Source organism: Somniosus microcephalus, chromosome 31 (assembly GCF_052327205.1).
Source record: "Somniosus microcephalus isolate GS21.2 chromosome 31, FLI_Smic_1.0, whole genome shotgun sequence".
Classification (NCBI taxonomy): Eukaryota; Metazoa; Chordata; class Chondrichthyes; order Squaliformes; family Somniosidae; genus Somniosus; species Somniosus microcephalus.
This window is the reverse complement of record NC_141017.1, coordinates 37,892,306-37,909,356: the sequence shown is the minus strand read 5'-3', so window position 1 is coordinate 37,909,356 and position 17,051 is coordinate 37,892,306. Positions and strand designations below refer to the sequence as shown.

Here is a 17,051-nt window from a genome sequence, read left to right as displayed (position 1 = left end):
CTTGCTTTCAATTCCCTCCATGGCTGCCCCCATCCCTATCCCTGTAACCTCCTGCAGCTCTACAACCCTCCGATCTCTGAGCTCCTCCAATTCTGGCCTCTTGACCATCCCTGATGATAATCGCTCCACCATTGGCGGCCGTGCCTTCAGCTGCCTGGGCCCTAAGCTCTGGAATTCCCTCCCTAAACCTCTCCGCTTCTCTTTTAAGACGCTCCTTAAAACCTCCCTCTTTGACCAAGTTACCTGTCCTAGTGTCGCCTCCTCGGGCTCTGTGTCAACCTTTGTCTGACTCGGTTCCTGCGCAGCGCCTCAGGACGTTTCACTATGTTAAAGGCGCTGGATAAACGCAAGCTGTTGTGGAAAGAGCGCAAAACAAGTCATCGCAATATTTCTAACTGCTCCGATGTCCAGTGAGCAGCATTGGGAAAGGCCTTTGTCCACCTCTCTCTGACAACAGGTCGATCGAAGCAAGGGCCAATAATGGGGGAAGTGGAGGGCGGTGGGAAGAAGGATCGCACTCGAGGCTGCGTCCTCGTGCATCAACCCAGACTTTGTGTTGACTTGCCGCGTCCTGGGGCAAATCCACAGCAGGAAGCCACATGCCTGCCGTAGAACGATTCATAAAAGTACTTACGTTTTAGAAAATATTTTGGTGTTGGAACTGACCAGGAGGAGATGCTGCCCTGTGGATGGTGTGTCTGGGACTGTCTGATACTCTGCAGGGTTTTTGTGAATCTGGTCAGTGTTTATATCCTTTCAAGGTCTGTTTATAATCCAAAGGCAATGGAAACTCTCCTTTTAATCTCTCCAGTGAAGCAGTGACTGAACTTGTACAGATTGTACGCCGTCAGTTGCAGAAAGGGCAGGAGCAAAATTCACTATTGGTATCTGCTTGAATTGCAATTACTGTCCTTTCAATTTGTATCTTTTTGTCCCTTTTTAAGGACCAACGCTGTGAGGGGCTGCCTTAATATGGAAGGCAAAGGTAGAATGGTCAGTGACACAGCCATGAGTTAATCGTTCCATCTCTACCCATGGGTCAGCCTGTGGCTCAGTGGGTTGCTCTCTCGCCTCTGAGTCAGAAGGTTGTGGGTTCAAGTCCCACTCCAGAGACTCGAGCATAAAATCTAGGCTGACACTCCAGTGCAGTACTGAGGGAGCCTGCACTGTCGGAGGGGCAGTACTGAGGGAGCGCCGCACTGTCGGAGGGGCAGTACTGAGGGAGCGCCGCACTGTCGGAGGGGCAGTACTGAGGTAGTGCTGCACTGTCGGAGGGGCAGTACTGAGGGAGCACTGCACTGTCAGAGGGGCAGCACTGAGGGAGCACTGCACTGTCAGAGGGGCAGTACTGAGGGCGCGCTGCACTGTCGGAGGTGCCGTCTTTCGGATGAGATGTTAAACCGAGGCCCTGTCTGCTCTCTCAGGTGGACGTAAAAGGTCCCCCGGCACTATTTCGAAGAAGAGCAAGGGAGTCTGGCCAATATTTACCAACATCACTAAAACGGATTATCTGGTCATTATCACATTGCTGTTTGTGGGAGTTGTCTGTGTGCAAATTGTAAACTACATTGTTCCTACATTACAACAGTGCACTTCATTGGCTGTAAAGTGCTTTGGGACATCCTGAGGTCGTGAAAGGCGCCAGAGAAATTCAAGTCTGTCTTCCTTTATGTTCGGTCAACTTGCTTCCATTAACGTTGCCTCTGTCTCATTTAAAAACAAAAAAATTCCCCAAATCAGGAGGGCGAGAACGGTGTTGAGTTGCCGATGCGATACTGTGTTCTATAAATGCAAGTTTTTCTCATTCCTTTCCGGGACGGTGCGGGTGCCGGGGACGGTGCGGGTGCGGGTGCCGGGGACGGTGCGGGTGCCGGGACGGTGTGGGTGCCGGGATGGGGTGCAGGTACCGGGACGGTGTGTGTGTTGTGTGCTCACTCACCCAGACGGGTCAGTGGTTTTCTCAGCATTGTGGTGTACAGTTTCGATGAGGGTGTTTATCCACTGTTGTTGCTTTTAGCATGTTCGTGCTTGACTTTATCCTGTTGCGTGTCCTCTGCTTGTGTGACTTTTGAAGTTAGGGTAAGAATGTGACCCCTGGTTACGTCCTGCACGAGTCCCCACTGGGGGAAAAATAACCATGAAACTCTTTGAAGTTTCAATGTGTTTGTTTGATTTCAGACAGTAGCCTTTGAAGAATCAGTTCGACATCTTGTGTATTTTGTGGAATGTTGCCTAGCGGTGCGATTGTTGTTGTATAAGTTTATAAAATGAAGGATAACCATTGGAGCACTGCAGTTAGTCTAGTGTTACAATTGCCGTTTGCGGTAGAGTTCTAAACTTCTACCACTCTTTGTGTAGAAGTGTTTCCTAATTTCACTCCTGAAAGGTCTGGCTCTAATTTTTAGACTCTGTCCCCTAGTCCTAGACTCCCCAACCAGCGGAAATAGTTTCTCTCCATCTACCCTATCTGTTCCTCTTGGAAGGCTGCTGGTCCCAATTCTAAGAGTGGTCCTCCAGCAATTGAGATGTTTGACAAAGAGTTATGGAATAACGAAAGACCTAACCATTGGCTGATCACTGAGCGAAGCAGTAATGAGCCCCAAGATGGGTGTCTGGCGGTTTACGAACATCCGAAAAGGACGGGCAGGTAAAGACCAGCTGGTCCATCGAACCGGCCCCACACGCGATGGCCGGAGCATCGTGGCTGAACACTTCCACACCGTCACCCCCCTCGCTGCCCCCCCCCTCGCTGCCCCCCCTCGCTGCCCCCCCCTCGCTGCCCCCCCTCGCTGCCCCCCCTCGCTGCCCCCCCTCGCTGCCCCCCCTCGCTGCCCCCCCTCGCTGCCCCCCCTCGCTGCCCCCCCTCGCTGCCCCCCCTCGCTGCCCCCCCTCGCTGCCCCCCCCTCGCTGCCCCCCCTCGCTGCCCCCCCCCTCGCTGCCCCCCCTCGCTGCCCCCCCTCGCTGCCCCCCCCTCGCTGCCCCCCCCTCGCTGCCCCCCCCTCGCTGCCCCCCCCTCGCTGCCCCCCCCCTCGCTGCCCCCCCCCCTCGCTGCCCCCCCCTCGCTGCCCCCCCCTCGCTGCCCCCCCTCGCTGCCCCCCCCTCGCTGCCCCCCCCTCGCTGCCCCCCCCTCGCTGCCCCCCCCTCGCTGCCCCCCCTCGCTGCCCCCCTCCTGCCCCCCTCGCTGCCCCCCCCTCGCTGCCCCCCCTCGCTGCCTCCCCCCTCGCTGCCCCCCCCTCGCTGCCCCCCCTCGCTGCCCCCCCCTCGCTGCCCCCCCCTCGCTGCCCCCCTCCCCCCCTCGCTGCCCCCCCTCGCTGCCCCCCCTCGCTGCCCCCCCTCGCTGCCCCCCCTCGCTGCCCCCCCCTCGCTGCCCCCCCCGCGCCCTCGCTGCCCCCCCCCTCGCTGCCGCCCCCCTCGCTGCCCCCCCCCTCGCTGCCCCCCCCTCGCTGCCCCCCCCTCGCTGCCCCCCCCCTCGCTGCCCCCCCCTCGCTGCCCCCCCCTCGCTGCCCCCCCTCGCTGCCCCCCCTCGCTGCCCCCCCTCGCTGCCCCCCCTCGCTGCCCCCCCTCGCTGCCCCCCCCTCGCTGCCCCCCCTCCTGCCCCCCCTCGCTGCCCCCCCCTCGCTGCCCCCCGCTGCCCCCCTCGCTGCCCCCGCCCCTCGCTGCCCCCCCCTCGCTGCCCCCCCCCTCGCTGCCCCCCCCTCGCTGCCCCCCCCTCGCTGCCCCCCCCTCGCTGCCCCCCCTCGCTGCCCCCCCCTCGCTGCCCCCCCTCGCTGCCCCCCCCCTCGCTGCCCCCCCTCGCTCGCCCCTCGCTGCCCCCCCTCGCTGCCCGCCCTCGCTGCCCGCCCCTCGCTGCCCGCCCCTCGCTGCCCGCCCCTCGCTGCCCGCCCCTCGCTGCCCGCCCCTCGCTGCCCCGCCCCTCGCTGCCCGCCCCCTCGCTGCCCTCCCTCCTGCCCCCCCCTCGCTGCCCCCCCTCGCTGCCCCCCCCTCGCTGCCCCCCCCTCGCTGCCCCCCCCTCGCTGCCCCCCCCTCGCTGCCCCCCCTCGCTGCCCCCCCCTCGCTGCCCCCCCCTCGCTGCCCCCCCCTCGCTGCCCCCCCCTCGCTGCCCCCCCCGCTCGCTGCCCCCCTCGCTGCCCCCCCCTCGCTGCCCCCCCCTCGCTGCCCCCCCCTCGCTGCCCCCCCCTCGCTGCCCCCCCTCGCTGCCCCCCTCGCTGCCCCCCCTCGCTGCCCCCCCTCGCTGCCCCCCCCTCGCTGCCCCCCCTCGCTGCCCCCCCTCGCTGCCCCCCCCTCGCTGCCCCCCCCCTCGCTGCCCCCCCCTCGCTGCCCCCCCCCTCGCTGCCCCCCCCCTCGCTGCCCCCCCCCTCGCTGCCCCCCCCCTCGCTGCCCCCCCCCTCGCTGCCCCCCCCCTCGCTGCCCCCCCCCCTCGCTGCCCCCCCCCTCGCTGCCCCCCCCCTCGCTGCCCCCCCCCTCGCTGCCCCCCCCCTCGCTGCCCCCCCCCTCGCTGCCCCCCCCCCTCGCTGCCCCCCCCCCTCGCTGCCCCCCCCCTCGCTGCCCCCCCCCCTCGCTGCCCCCCCCCCTCGCTGCCCCCCCCCTCCCCTCGCTGCCCCCCCCCTCGCTGCCCCCCCCTCGCTGCCCCCCCCTCGCTGCCCCCCCCCTCGCTGCCCCCCCCCCTCGCTGCCCCCCCCCCTCGCTGCCCCCCCCCTCGCTGCCCCCCCCCCTCGCTGCCCCCCCCTCGCTGCCCCCCCCCCTCGCTGCCCCCCCCCTCGCTGCCCCCCCCTCGCTGCCCCCCCCCTCGCTGCCCCCCCCCCTCGCTGCCCCCCCCCTCGCTGCCCCCCCCCCTCGCTGCCCCCCCCCTCGCTGCCCCCCCCCCTCGCTGCCCCCCCCCTCGCTGCCCCCCCCCTCGCTGCCCCCCCCCTCGCTGCCCCCCCCCTCGCTGCCCCCCCCCTCGCTGCCCCCCCCTCGCTGCCCACGCCCCCCCTCGCTGCCCCCCCCCTCGCTGCCCCCCCCCTCGCTGCCCCCCCCTCGCTGCCCCCCCCCTCGCTGCCCCCCCCCTCGCTGCCCCCCCCTCGCTGCCCCCCCCCTCGCTGCCCCCCCCCTCGCTGCCCCCCCCCTCGCTGCCCCCCCCCTCGCTGCCCCCTCGCCCCCCTCGCTGCCCCCCCCCCTCGCTGCCCCCCCCTCGCTGCCCCCCCCCTCGCTGCCCCCCCCCTCGCTGCCCCCCCCCTCGCTGCCCCCCCCCTCGCTGCCCCCCCCCTCGCTGCCCCCCCCCTCGCTGCCCCCCCCCCTCGCTGCCCCCCCCCCTCGCTGCCCCCCCCTCGCTGCCCCCCCCCTCGCTGCCCCCCCCCTCGCTGCCCCCCCCCTCGCTGCCCCCCCCCCTCGCTGCCCCCCCCCTCGCTGCCCCCCCCCCTCGCTGCCCCCCCCCTCGCTGCCCCCCCCCTCGCTGCCCCCCCCCTCGCTGCCCCCCCCCTCGCTGCCCCCCCCCTCGCTGCCCCCCCCCTCGCTGCCCCCCCCCTCGCTGCCCCCCCCCCTCGCTGCCCCCCCCCTCGCTGCCCCCCCCTCGCTGCCCCCCCCTCGCTGCCCCCCCCCTCGCTGCCCCCCCCCTCGCTGCCCCCCCCTCGCTGCCCCCCCCCTCGCTGCCCCCCCCTCGCTGCCCCCCCCTCGCTGCCCCCCCTCGCTGCCCCCCCCTCGCTGCCCCCCCCTCGCTGCCCCCCCCTCGCTGCCCCCCCCTCGCTGCCCCCCCCCTCGCTGCCCCCCCCCCTCGCTGCCCCCCCCCTCGCTGCCCCCCCCCCTCGCTGCCCCCCCCCTCGCTGCCCCCCCCCTCGCTGCCCCCCCCCCTCGCTGCCCCCCCCCCTCGCTGCCCCCCCCCTCGCTGCCCCCCCCCCTCGCTGCCCCCCCCCCTCGCTGCCCCCCCCCCTCGCTGCCCCCCCCCCCCCTCGCTGCCCCCCCCCTCGCTGCCCCCCCCTCGCTGCCCCCCCCTCGCTGCCCCCCCCCTCGCTGCCCCCCCCCTCGCTGCCCCCCCCCTCGCTGCCCCCCCCTCGCTGCCCCCCCCTCGCTGCCCCCCCCCTCGCTGCCCCCCCCCTCGCTGCCCCCCCCCTCGCTGCCCCCCCTCGCTGCCCCCCCCTCGCTGCCCCCCCCTCGCTGCCCCCCCCTCGCTGCCCCCCCCCTCGCTGCCCCCCCCCCTCGCTGCCCCCCCCCTCGCTGCCCCCCCCCTCGCTGCCCCCCCCCTCGCTGCCCCCCCCCCTCGCTGCCCCCCCCCTCGCTGCCCCCCCCCTCGCTGCCCCCCCCCTCGCTGCCCCCCCCCTCGCTGCCCCCCCCCTCGCTGCCCCCCCCCTCGCTGCCCCCCCCTCGCTGCCCCCCCCCTCGCTGCCCCCCCCCTCGCTGCCCCCCCCCCTCGCTGCCCCCCCCTCGCCCCCCCCTCGCTGCCCCCCCCCTCGCTGCCCCCCCTCGCTGCCCCCCCCTCGCTGCCCCCCCCTCGCTGCCCCCCCCCTCGCTGCCCCCCCCCTCGCTGCCCCCCCCCTCGCCCCCCCCCTCGCCCCCCCCCTCGCTGCCCCCCCCCTCGCTGCCCCCCCCCCTCGCTGCCCCCCCCCCCTCGCTGCCCCCCCCCTCGCTGCCCCCCCCCTCGCTGCCCCCCCCCTCGCTGCCCCCCCCCTCGCTGCCCCCCCCCCTCGCTGCCCCCCCCCTCGCTGCCCCCCCCCTCGCTGCCCCCCCCTCGCCGCCCCCCCCTCGCCGCCCCCCCCCTCGCTGTCAATTCAATTCAAATCGCTTTATTGGCATGATGACAAGTTACATCTTATGTTGCCAAAGCATTGAAAAACATTCATGTTTGTACACAAAAATACAGATCTATCCATACAGTGTATAAACAGATATATCCGAGTGTATAAATATACATTCATATAATTTATATATACTCTTTTCTTATCTTTAGTGGTTGTTCCTCTGTTTATGGCAAGCTGTAACATAGTGTGCTGCTAGTGTTACACAATTTCTCTCTTCCCCTAGTAGGTATGGGAGTTTTTGGTCGTCATTCAAATTTCTGAATTCCGGGCATATTTTTGTGAATTTTGGGTAGAAATTCTCCCTTATGCCCTGATATTTTCTACAAGCTGTGAGGAAGTGCATCTCTGTCTCCACCACTCCCTGACTGCAGTGAGAGCATATCCTGTCCTCTCTTGGTAGCCGGGTCTGCCTGTGTCTACCTTTTTCGATCGCCAGGCTATGTTCGCTAAGTCTGTACATTGTCAAGGTTTTTCTCAGTTTGCTATCCTTTACCATGGTCAGGTAATCAGCCATGTTGTATTGTCTGTTTAGGGCCAAGTAGCAATTGAGTTTGCTTTGGGTTTTTGTTGTTTCTGCCCAATATGACAGATATTTTTCCTTTTGCATAGCGACGATTGTGTTGGGTCGAATTCTTTGTGTTACGCTGTCACTGTCCTGGGGCTGGTTATTGTTAGTAGTGTTAGTAGTTACTTCACTGAGTCCCAGGACTAGTTGACTGAGGGTATTCTTCTTTATGGTCCTCTCTTGGCATTTCAGGGCTTCGTAATGATAGCATTGGGGGTTGCTCATGTGTTTCCAAAATTTGGTGGCTCTTTTTTGGATAGTGATTATTAATGGATATTGGCCTAGTTCTGCCCTGCATGCATTGTTTACGGTTTTCCTTTGAGTCCGGAGGATACTTTTACAGAATTCTGCATGTAGGATCCCCCCCTCACTGTTCCCCCCCCCCCCCTCACCGCCCCCCGCCCTCACCATCCCCCCCCCCCTCACCGCCCCTCCCCCTTCACTGCCCCCCCCCCCTCTCCCCCTGCCCCCGCACAGCCAGGAAATCTCCTGGGCGAGGCAGAAAAAAATCAGAAAAACCCGGAGCCAATAAGGGAGAAAATAATCTGGAAAATTCCTCTCCGACGCCCTCAGGCGATCAAAAGCAGTCCAGGAGATCACATGGTCAAAGTGCTGTTAATCCACTTACCTTCTGTATGATGCACTCTCTGCCCCAGTCAGGAACCAGACCAGCTCCCTCTTGAAAGAACAAAAGAAAGACTTGCATTTCTACAACGCCTTTCACGACCACCGGACAGTGCGGCACTCCATCAGTACTGCCCCTCCGACAGTGCAGCACTCCCTCAGTACTGCCCCTCCGACGTGCAGCGCTCCCCTCAGTACTGCTCCTCCGACCGTGCGACACTCCCTCAGTATTGCACCTCCGACAGTGCAGCGCTCCCTCAGTACTGCCCCTCCGACCGTGCAGCACTCCCTCAGTACTGCCCCTCCGACAGTGCAGCGTTCCCTCAGTACTGCCCCCCGACAGTGCGGCTCTCCCTCAGTACTGCACTGGGAGTGTCGGCCTAGATTTTTGTGCTCAAGTCTCTGGAGTGGGACTTGAACCCACAACCTTCTGACTCGGAGGCAAGGGTGCTGCCCACTGAGCCACGGCAGAGACTCAGCACCCACCCCACCAGCTGGCAACATATTCCAGAGGCTCACTGCTCTCTGGGAAAAGAAGAACCGCCCGGCATCCAGTCTATTCCTACTTTGGCGTAATTTGTCCCCCTGATCCTCCCCAATCTGTCAAACTGGAATAACCCATCGATAGGCTGGCAATTCAGCCCTTTCATTATTTTATAAGCCTGCCAGGGCTGGTTTGTCCCACAGTGACTGACTCCTGAACCGACCAGTGCTGAGGTTAAAATCTCCAGCAGTGGATCCTGCCGCAGACGTACATAAAATAACTCTGACGTCAACAGTTGTGGGAACAGTGAGAATCCTCAGCTCACAGAGTCAGGAAGCGATTAAAATTCCAAGTTGAGCACTGATCACAGCCGAGGTTTTAGCCGCCAGTCCCTTGTCCCGACCTTTCTGTCTGTAGGTGCTCGCCCCTAGTTCCCTGCTCTGTAATCAGCAAAAGCTGTTTCACCCTTTGGCTGTGATTTATTGTATCCCTGTGTTTCTACTTGTCCTACCTCCCCCCACGCCCCCTCTTGCTCATGGTCCAGTTTCTGAGAGGCTTTTGAGATGTGACTGAGAAACAGAAATGAGCATTAAATTAACCGATACTTGAGAAAAAAAACTTCTCCACCGCCCCTTGTGATGTCTCAACTACTTTGTGTGTTTCGGTAGCTTTTTTTCCCCCATTTCCTTATCTCCACCTCGAAATATTAATTTACAAAATGCGTGGATGCATTCTCCAGTAAAATGAGGACTTTGGTGTTGACCGCTGACAGGGGACGGAGAATCTACGGCCAGGGAATTGCGCCGTCCGTCTTGGTGGGCTGTTTAAATCCACATTGCTATTGGGATAAAGGGTTCCCGGGTTGCCGACCCAGGTCTTGGGATTTTAAGATTTATCCACCAAAAAAAAACAACGGGGAACGCCACTGTGCAGCCTGGGAATCCGCTCCCCGGTTTAGGGTGTGCTTTTACCCCAGGCTTCCACCGCTGTGAGTGGGGTTCTGAGAGACCTGACCTCCAAGCCAACCCCCTCTCTGTTCTGGAACTGCCCCAGAACCATTCCTAGAACGGCCGAGCACAGAACGGGACCTGGGGCCCCAGGATCTCCATGGCGATCGGGCTACTATTCTACAAAATGGAGGCAGATGTTGAACAATAAGTTATAATTCGTTGGTAACCGGTACAATGTATTCTTAGGCAATCCCTCGGAACCGAGGATGACTTGCTTCCACACTAAAAATGAGTTCGCAGGTGACTGATGAGTCCAATGTGGGACCTACAGTCTCTGTCACAGGTGGGGCAGACGGTGGTTGAAGGGGCGGGTGGGTGGGGTGCTTGGGTTGACGTGCGCTGCTTGCGCTTGGCTTCCGCTTGCTCCCGGCGAAGAGACTCGGTGTTCGGCGCCTTCCCGGATGCTTCTCCTCCACTTTGCACGGTCTTGGGGCCAGGGATTCCCAGGTGTCGGTGGGGATGTTACACTTTTTCAAGGGGGCTTTGAGGGTGTCCTTGAAGCGTTTCCTCTGCCCACCTGGGGCTCTCTTGCCGTGCCGGAGCTCCGAGTAGAGCGCTTGTTTTGGGAGTCTCGTATCGGGCATGCGGACGATGTGACCCGTCCATCGGAGCTGATCGAGCGTGGCCAAAGCTTCGATGCTGATATAATGTATTAGAACTAGGGTTGTCAACTCTGGGGTGGACCTATTACAGGAGGTTTCATCACATGACCGCCCGCCTCCAGCTGCCCCGCTCCCGCCATTGGTCAACCGACTCGTTCCTCCTCGTGACTCCCCGCCTTCCCACGGCCAATCAGAAAGCGAACAATCTCTTCGTTACCTGATTGGATAATTCTTGACTGTCAATCAAACGGCCTCTTAACCCCCATCTCCAATATTTTTCTGACTAATGAAAGTGCTCAAAGAAAATGGAAAAGAAATGTTTTAATGCCCCTCTGATTTTTTTTTTGGTCCTGGGGATTAATCTTCAGTTGCGGGAGACTCCAGGGCAATCCAAATCAGAACTGATAATTACTTGAGGAATGTTTCTGTGCTCCGCTGCTCCTGGGGAAGGTGGGAATCGGGAAAGAAACCAGTAACTACCCAGAGGGCCAAAAGCCGAATGTTTCAAACGTGGCCCTTCAAGCGGCAGGCTAGTTTTGAGAAAGATCGTAGCTGAAATATGAATCATCCCCCCCCCCCCCCAAACCGCCTCGGGCACTGACCTGCCGTGTGCATCCAGCATTTCCAGTAACTTTATTTTTAGCCTGCCGTCCTGTTCTCCATTAAATCCAGTGTTTTATTGCAATCTGGAGAAGAATGACCTTTTATATAATACTTGCATTTGTACACTTCTTCTTCAGCTCAAAACTTCTGGCTCACGGGCAACACGTTACTTCTAGAAGGGCAGTAACTGTTTGGCAGGCAAATGCTGCACCAGTAACATCCCACGACAGCAACCACTCAGAGTCATAATGGCACAGAAGGAGGCCATTCGGCCCATCGAGTCCGTGCCGGCTCTCTGTAGAGCAATCCAGTCAGTCCCACTCTCCTGCTCTATCCCCGTAGCCCTGCAAGTTTATTTCCCTCAAGTGCCTATCCAGTCTCCCCTTGAAAACATTGAGTGTCTCCGCTTCCACCACTTCCGTCGGCAGCGAGTTCCAGGTCCTCACCACTCGTTGTGTAAAAAGGTTTTTCCTCACATCCCTCCTGTATCTCTTGCCCAAAACCTTAAATCTGTGTCCCCTAGTCCTTGTACCATCAACTAGTGGGAACAGCCTTTCCCCGTCTAGCCTATCCAAACCCGTCATAATCTTGTACATCTCTATCAAATCACCCCTCAACCTCCTTTGCTCCAATGAAAACAAATCCAGCTTCTCCAACCTGTCCTTGTAGCTAAGATCCCCCATCCCCGGAACCATTCTGGTAAATCTCCTCTGCACCCTCTCAAGGGCCTTCACATCCTTCCTAAAGTGTGGTGACCAGAACTGGACGCAATACTCCAGTTGTGGCCTAACCAGCACTTTATAAAGAAAGATAGCAAAATACTGCAGATGCTGGAAATCCAAAATAACGAGAGAATGCTGGAAAAACCCAGCAGGTCAGGTAACATGGTTCAGCATAACTTCTCTACTTTTGTACTCAATACCTCTATTTATGAAGCCCAAGATCCCATATGATTTGCTAACCACTCTCTCAATATGCCCTGCCACCTTCAGGGACCTATGCACATTAACTCCCAGGTCCTTCTGTCCCTGCACACTCTTTAAAACTGTACCATTAAGTGTATATTGCCTCTCCCTGTTCCTTCTGCCAAAATGCATCACTTCACACTTCTCTATATTAAATTCCATCTGCCACTTGTCTGCCCATTCTGCTAGCCTTTCTATGTCCTGTTGCAGTCGATTGGCATCATCCTCACTGTTTGCCACCACCCCCCCCAAGTTTGGCATCATCGGCAAATTTAGAAATTCTACTCTGTATTCCAAAACCTGCATTTATCTAGCGCCTTTAACGTCGTAAAATGCCCCAAGGCGCTTCACGGGAGCGATTACCGAACATAAATTTGACACCGAGCCACATAAGGAGATGTTAAAACAGGCGACCAAAAGGTTGGTCAAAGAGGTCGGTTTTAAGGAGCGTCTTAAAGGAGGAGAGAGAGGTGTGGGGAGGTTCAGGGAGGGAATTCCGGGGCTCCGGGCCCAGGCAGCTGAAGGCACGGCCGCCAATGGTCGGGCGATGGAAATCAGGGGATACGCAAGAGGCCAGAATTAGAGGAGCGCAGAGATCTCGGCGGGGGGGGGGGGGGGGCTGGAGGTGGGGGGTTACGGTGGGGGGGCGAGGCCATGCAGGGATTTGAACACGGGGATGCAAGCAGCAATGAGGTGAGCGATTTATCGACATCGTAGTTCTCTGGTGCTATCTGAGATAGGAATGTTGCCCAGGATTTGGGAGAATTTCCTTCCGATTGAGTAGCGATGCGTGATCTTAAACATCCGCCCAATCCACTGGGAGTTAGTTGGGTCTTGGACTAATAGCCCATCTGAATAGCAGGACCTTTTTAACTGTTTGATTTCTTTAAGAGATACTGATACATCTTTCTCCTCTCCCCCGAGTCTGAAAGCAGCACACACTCCTAGAATCTCATGAGTTAACAAGAGAACACACTCGTTAACTTTCTATTAAAACCTCTAACACCTTAAAAAAAAAACAGATTTAAAAACAAATCATGTAATCTGCTGATGAATTGCTCTTACCTGTGTGTCGCAATCTTTAACTGGCTGATGCCTGACAGTCCTGGATGTTCTCCACTTCAGAGAACGAGGAGAGAAATCTGTGAGCAACATACTACTGTACATCTGCCCATTCCGATGGATCACGGCTCACCCGATTCCCCCTCTGCTTGTAGTGAGTGCACGCGAGCAGCCTGTGCACAGAGACTTCTCTGGGTGAAGATTACCGTCCTCTTCTTGGTCAGTTCAGCAACTGCTCAGTGCTTGGGCGTTCCATGCTGGAGATAGGCAGCGGAGAACTGCTGCAACTTGTCGACCACAATCTGTGTGTGTGTGGGCAGTGAGGAGAGGCAGCTACAGTGCAGCTCCTCTCTGCCTCTCACTGCCGTCTGTCTCATCAGCCTGGCTCCTCGTAGCTTCCCGCCCGCTACAGGCTCTGCTTGTCAGACTGATAGCTGTACGCTGTCATTTGCCACAAGCGCTGGGGAGTTGTGCCAGCTCCTCCCCCGACAGCAGGGAACTCCCCATCAATGTCTACCTGATTCAGGGAGAGAATCTCACTGCCTCTGAGCTGCTTCTCCTGTTCTCTCAACTGGATTTACCATTTTTGTTTAACTGGGCTTCTCTCTGACCAAAGGAGCACTTTCACAAAAAAAATAATTTGAGCTGTGTATCCTGTGTGAAACCAGCCTAAAATTAAAGGTGGTGTGTGTGTGGTCTTCTCGTGAGCAAATTGTTGGACGGGTTTCTGTTTGGGGAGCAGGAGAGGAGAGTCCTACACTGATTGATGTAAACAATAACCTGCCTAGGCATGACGTGTGCTTTGTGTTCAGTGACAGCTCAGTACAAGGTGAAATCAATTCTTACCCCCCTCCGCACCCCCCTCTCCTGCTCTCCTGAAACCTCAGCCTCGCGCAGTGATAAGGCTGACCGCTCTCTGCTACTGCAGCCATTCCACGTGTGTGAAGCTGGACTGAGTGTCGGCGGGGGTGGATCGGTGGGGTGGGGTGGGGTGGGGGCATTACAGTCGCACTCGGTCCTGTCCTCATCTGGATAAGAAAGAAAGACTTACATTACTCCAGCGTCTTTCACGACCACCGGACGCCTCGAAGCGCCTTACAGCCAATGAAGTACTTTTTGGAGTGTGGTCACTGTTGTAAAGTAGGAAACGTGCCAGCCAATTTGGGCACAGCAAGCTCCCACAAACAGCAATGAGATAAGGACCAGATTTTAGTGATGTTGATCGAGGGATCAATATTGGCCAGGACACCGGGGATCTTTTACGCCCACCTGAGAGGGCAGATGGGCCTCAGTTTAAGGTCTCCACTGAAAGACGGCACCTCTGACGGTGCAGCACTCCCTCAGTACTGCAGTGGGGGTGTCAGCCTGGATTTTTGTGCTCAAGTCTCTGGGGTGGGGCTTGAACCCACGACCTTCTGACTCAGAGGCAAGGGTGCCACCCACTGAGTCACGGCTGCGGCCATTTGCAATCCTGACTGCTCTACTAGCCAAGATCCACTAAATCGACACGGTCTAGGGTTTGAACCTGGGACCTCTGTGCTCTGTGTGGCTCAGTACGACACTGCGGGGGAGAGCCTGGAAACCATGTTTAATGTATCGGAGGGCTGGTGCTCATCGTTTCACCAACAGGAAATCCCAGCAGCGCTTGTAGTTTAATACGGAACCACTACTGTCCAATAGGATCCCCCTGGTGTCCAGACTAAGGAATTGCTGACCTTCCAACTCCCACCTCGATGGCCAAACGCACCATGTGACGTGGGGCTGAGCCGTACAGAAGTTCTCTGGTCTCGGCCGAGATGCTAAATCCGACCTCAGTTTTCTTGAGCCGAGACAGAAGAAAGATTCGCTGGAGCTCCCACTGCTGATCGCTGTCCAGTTAAACCCCTGCTGGGGTACAGATGTCGGGGTTAAATCCCTGCTGGAGTACGGATGTCGGGGTTAAACCTCTGCTGGAGTACGGATGTCGGGGTTAAACCTCTGCTGGAGTACGGATGTCGGGGTTAAACCTCTGCTGGAGTACGGATGTCGGGGTTAAACCTCTGCTGGAGTATGGATGTCGGGGTTAAACTCCTGCTGGGGTACAGATGTCAGGGTTAAACCTCTGCTGGAGTATGGATGTCGGGGTTAAACCTCTGCTGGAGTACGGATGTCGGGGTTAAACCTCTGCTGGGGTACGGATGTCGGGGTTAAACCCCTGCTGGGGTACAGATGGCGAGGTTAAAGTCCTGCTGGAGTACAGATGTCGGGGTTAAACCCCGGCTGGAGTACGGACGTCGGGGTTAAACCTCTGCTGGAGTATGGATGTCGGGGTTAAACCCCTGCTGGAGTACAGATGTCGGGGTTAAACCTCTGCTGGAGTATGGATATCGGGGTTAAACCTCTGCTGGAGTACGGATGTCGGGGTTAAACCTCTGCTGGGGTACGGATGTCGGGGTTAAACCTCTGCTGGGGTACGGATGTCGGGGTTAAACCTCTGCTGGAGTACGGATGTCGGGGTTAAACCTCTGCTGGGGTACAGATGTCGGGGTTAAACCTCTGCTGGGGTACAGATGTCGGGGTTAAACCTCTGCTGGGGTACGGATGTCGGGGTTAAACCTCTGCTGGGGTACGGATGTCGGGGTTAAACCTCTGCTGGGGTACGGATGTCGGGGTTAAACCTCTGCTGGAGTACGGATGTCGGGGTTAAACCTCTGCTGGAGTATGGATGTCGGGGTTAAACCTCTGCTGGGGTACAGATGTCGGTGTGATGAGGTCTGGGCCAGAGTTGGCTGTGATTGTCTCCATGACTGGGGATTTTTGATGCTCCCAGTCTGTGCTCTCGTGTCCCCCATGGAATCAAAGCCCAGCGTGAGTCAGTGTCTTCAGGAGAGATTGGAGGGGTGGGGGTGGGGGGGGAGAAAGGAATTCACAAGTACGAGTGAAGTCACTTTGCTTTTCAAACAAATCTGCGATGGGCTCTTGGCAATCACCAGAATGGATGTGAGAGCAGATCTAAACGTACACATTCGGGTCAGTGGCCCTCGCATCTAAACAACGGCTCACGAAGTTGAATAATTTGAACCAGTGACCTGGAGTTTGTTTACTGTACCAGGGGATTCAGAGAAGCTGAGCAGCTGCAGGGCCACTGGTGAGCTCGGGAGGGTGTCGAGCCGCTGAGGAAATGGCGGGAACCTTTCCTTAATATTCATGTTAATTGTGGTGCTATAATATAATACAATAATGTGGGGTACGGTAGCATAATAGTTATGTTAAAACAAAGAAAGGCTTGCATTTCTATAGCGCCTTTCACGACCACTGGACGTCCCAAAGCGCTTTACAGCCAATGAGGTACTTTTTGGAGTGTAGTCACTGTTGTAATGTGGGAAATGCGGCAGCCAATTTGGGCACAGCAAGCTCCCACAAACAGCAATGTGATGATGACCAGATCATCTGTTTTAGTGATGTTGGTTGAGGGATAAATATTGGCCGGGACATCGGGGATAACTCCCCCTGCTCCTCTTCAAAATAGTGCCACGGGATCTTTTACGTCCACCTGAGAGAGCAGGCGGGGCCTTGGTTTAACGTCTCATCCAAAAGACGGCCCCTCGGACAGTGCGGCGCTCCCTCAGTACTGCCCCTCGGACAGTGCGGCGCTCCCTCAGTACTGCCCCTCGGACAGTGCGGCGCTCCCTCAGTACTGCCCCTCGGACAGTGCGGCGCTCCCTCAGTACTGCCCCTCGGACAGTGCGGCGCTCCCTCAGTACTGCCCCTCGGACAGTGCGGCGCTCCCTCAGTACTGCCCCTCGGACAGTGCGGCGCTCCCTCAGTACTGCCCCTCGGACAGTGCGGCGCTCCCTCAGTACTGCCCCTCCGACAGTGCGGCGCTCCCTCAGTACTGCCCCTCGGACAGTGCGGCGCTCCCTCAGTACTGCCCCTCGGACAGTGCGGCGCTCCCTCAGTACTGCCCCTCGGACAGTGCGGCGCTCCCTCAGTACTGCCCCTCGGACAGTGCGGCGCTCCCTCAGTACTGCCCCTCGGACAGTGCGGCGCTCCCTCAGTACTGCCCCTCGGACAGTGCGGCGCTCCCTCAGTACTGCCCCTCGGACAGTGCGGCGCTCCCTCAGTACTGCCCCTCGGACAGTGCGGCGCTCCCTCAGTACTGCCCCTCGGACAGTGCGGCGCTCCCTCAGTACTGCCCCTCGGACAGTGCGGCGCTCCCTCAGTACTGCCCCTCCGACAGTGCGGCGCTCCCTCAGTACTGCACTGGGAATGTCAGCCTAGATTTTTGTGCTCAAGTCCCTGGAGTGAGACATGAACCCACAATCTACTGACTCAGAGCTACCGCTGACACAGACATAGTGGCTGTGTTACTGGACTAGTAATCCAG

The 17,051-nt window shown here is 59.6% G+C and overlaps 2 protein-coding genes across 5 annotated transcripts in view; one reads left to right on the top strand and one right to left on the bottom strand.

Moving 5' to 3' along the window:
* The window catches only part of LOC147097760 (angiopoietin-related protein 2-like), a 90,439-nt gene that overhangs the window by 5,267 nt on the left and 68,121 nt on the right, over positions 1-17,051 (bottom strand). Inside the window, exon 1 of one of the 4 annotated variants that reach the window (XM_085971854.1) lies at positions 12,689-13,424. The exons of 1 other annotated variant lie outside the window; for it this stretch is intronic. Coding sequence is in view for 2 of the 3 variants with exons in the window: in XM_085971853.1 (XP_085827979.1) it covers positions 1,940-1,967 (28 nt within the window). In the remaining variant the exon portion in view is untranslated. Of the gene's footprint in view, positions 1-1,939; positions 2,590-12,688; positions 13,425-17,051 lie in introns of those variants that run through there. 2 more of the 4 variants (XM_085971853.1, XM_085971852.1) reach the window with 2 other exon arrangements.
* Positions 1-17,051, top strand: part of LOC147097762 (ras-specific guanine nucleotide-releasing factor RalGPS1-like) — a 92,002-nt gene that overhangs the window by 50,557 nt on the left and 24,394 nt on the right. The window lies entirely within an intron of this gene.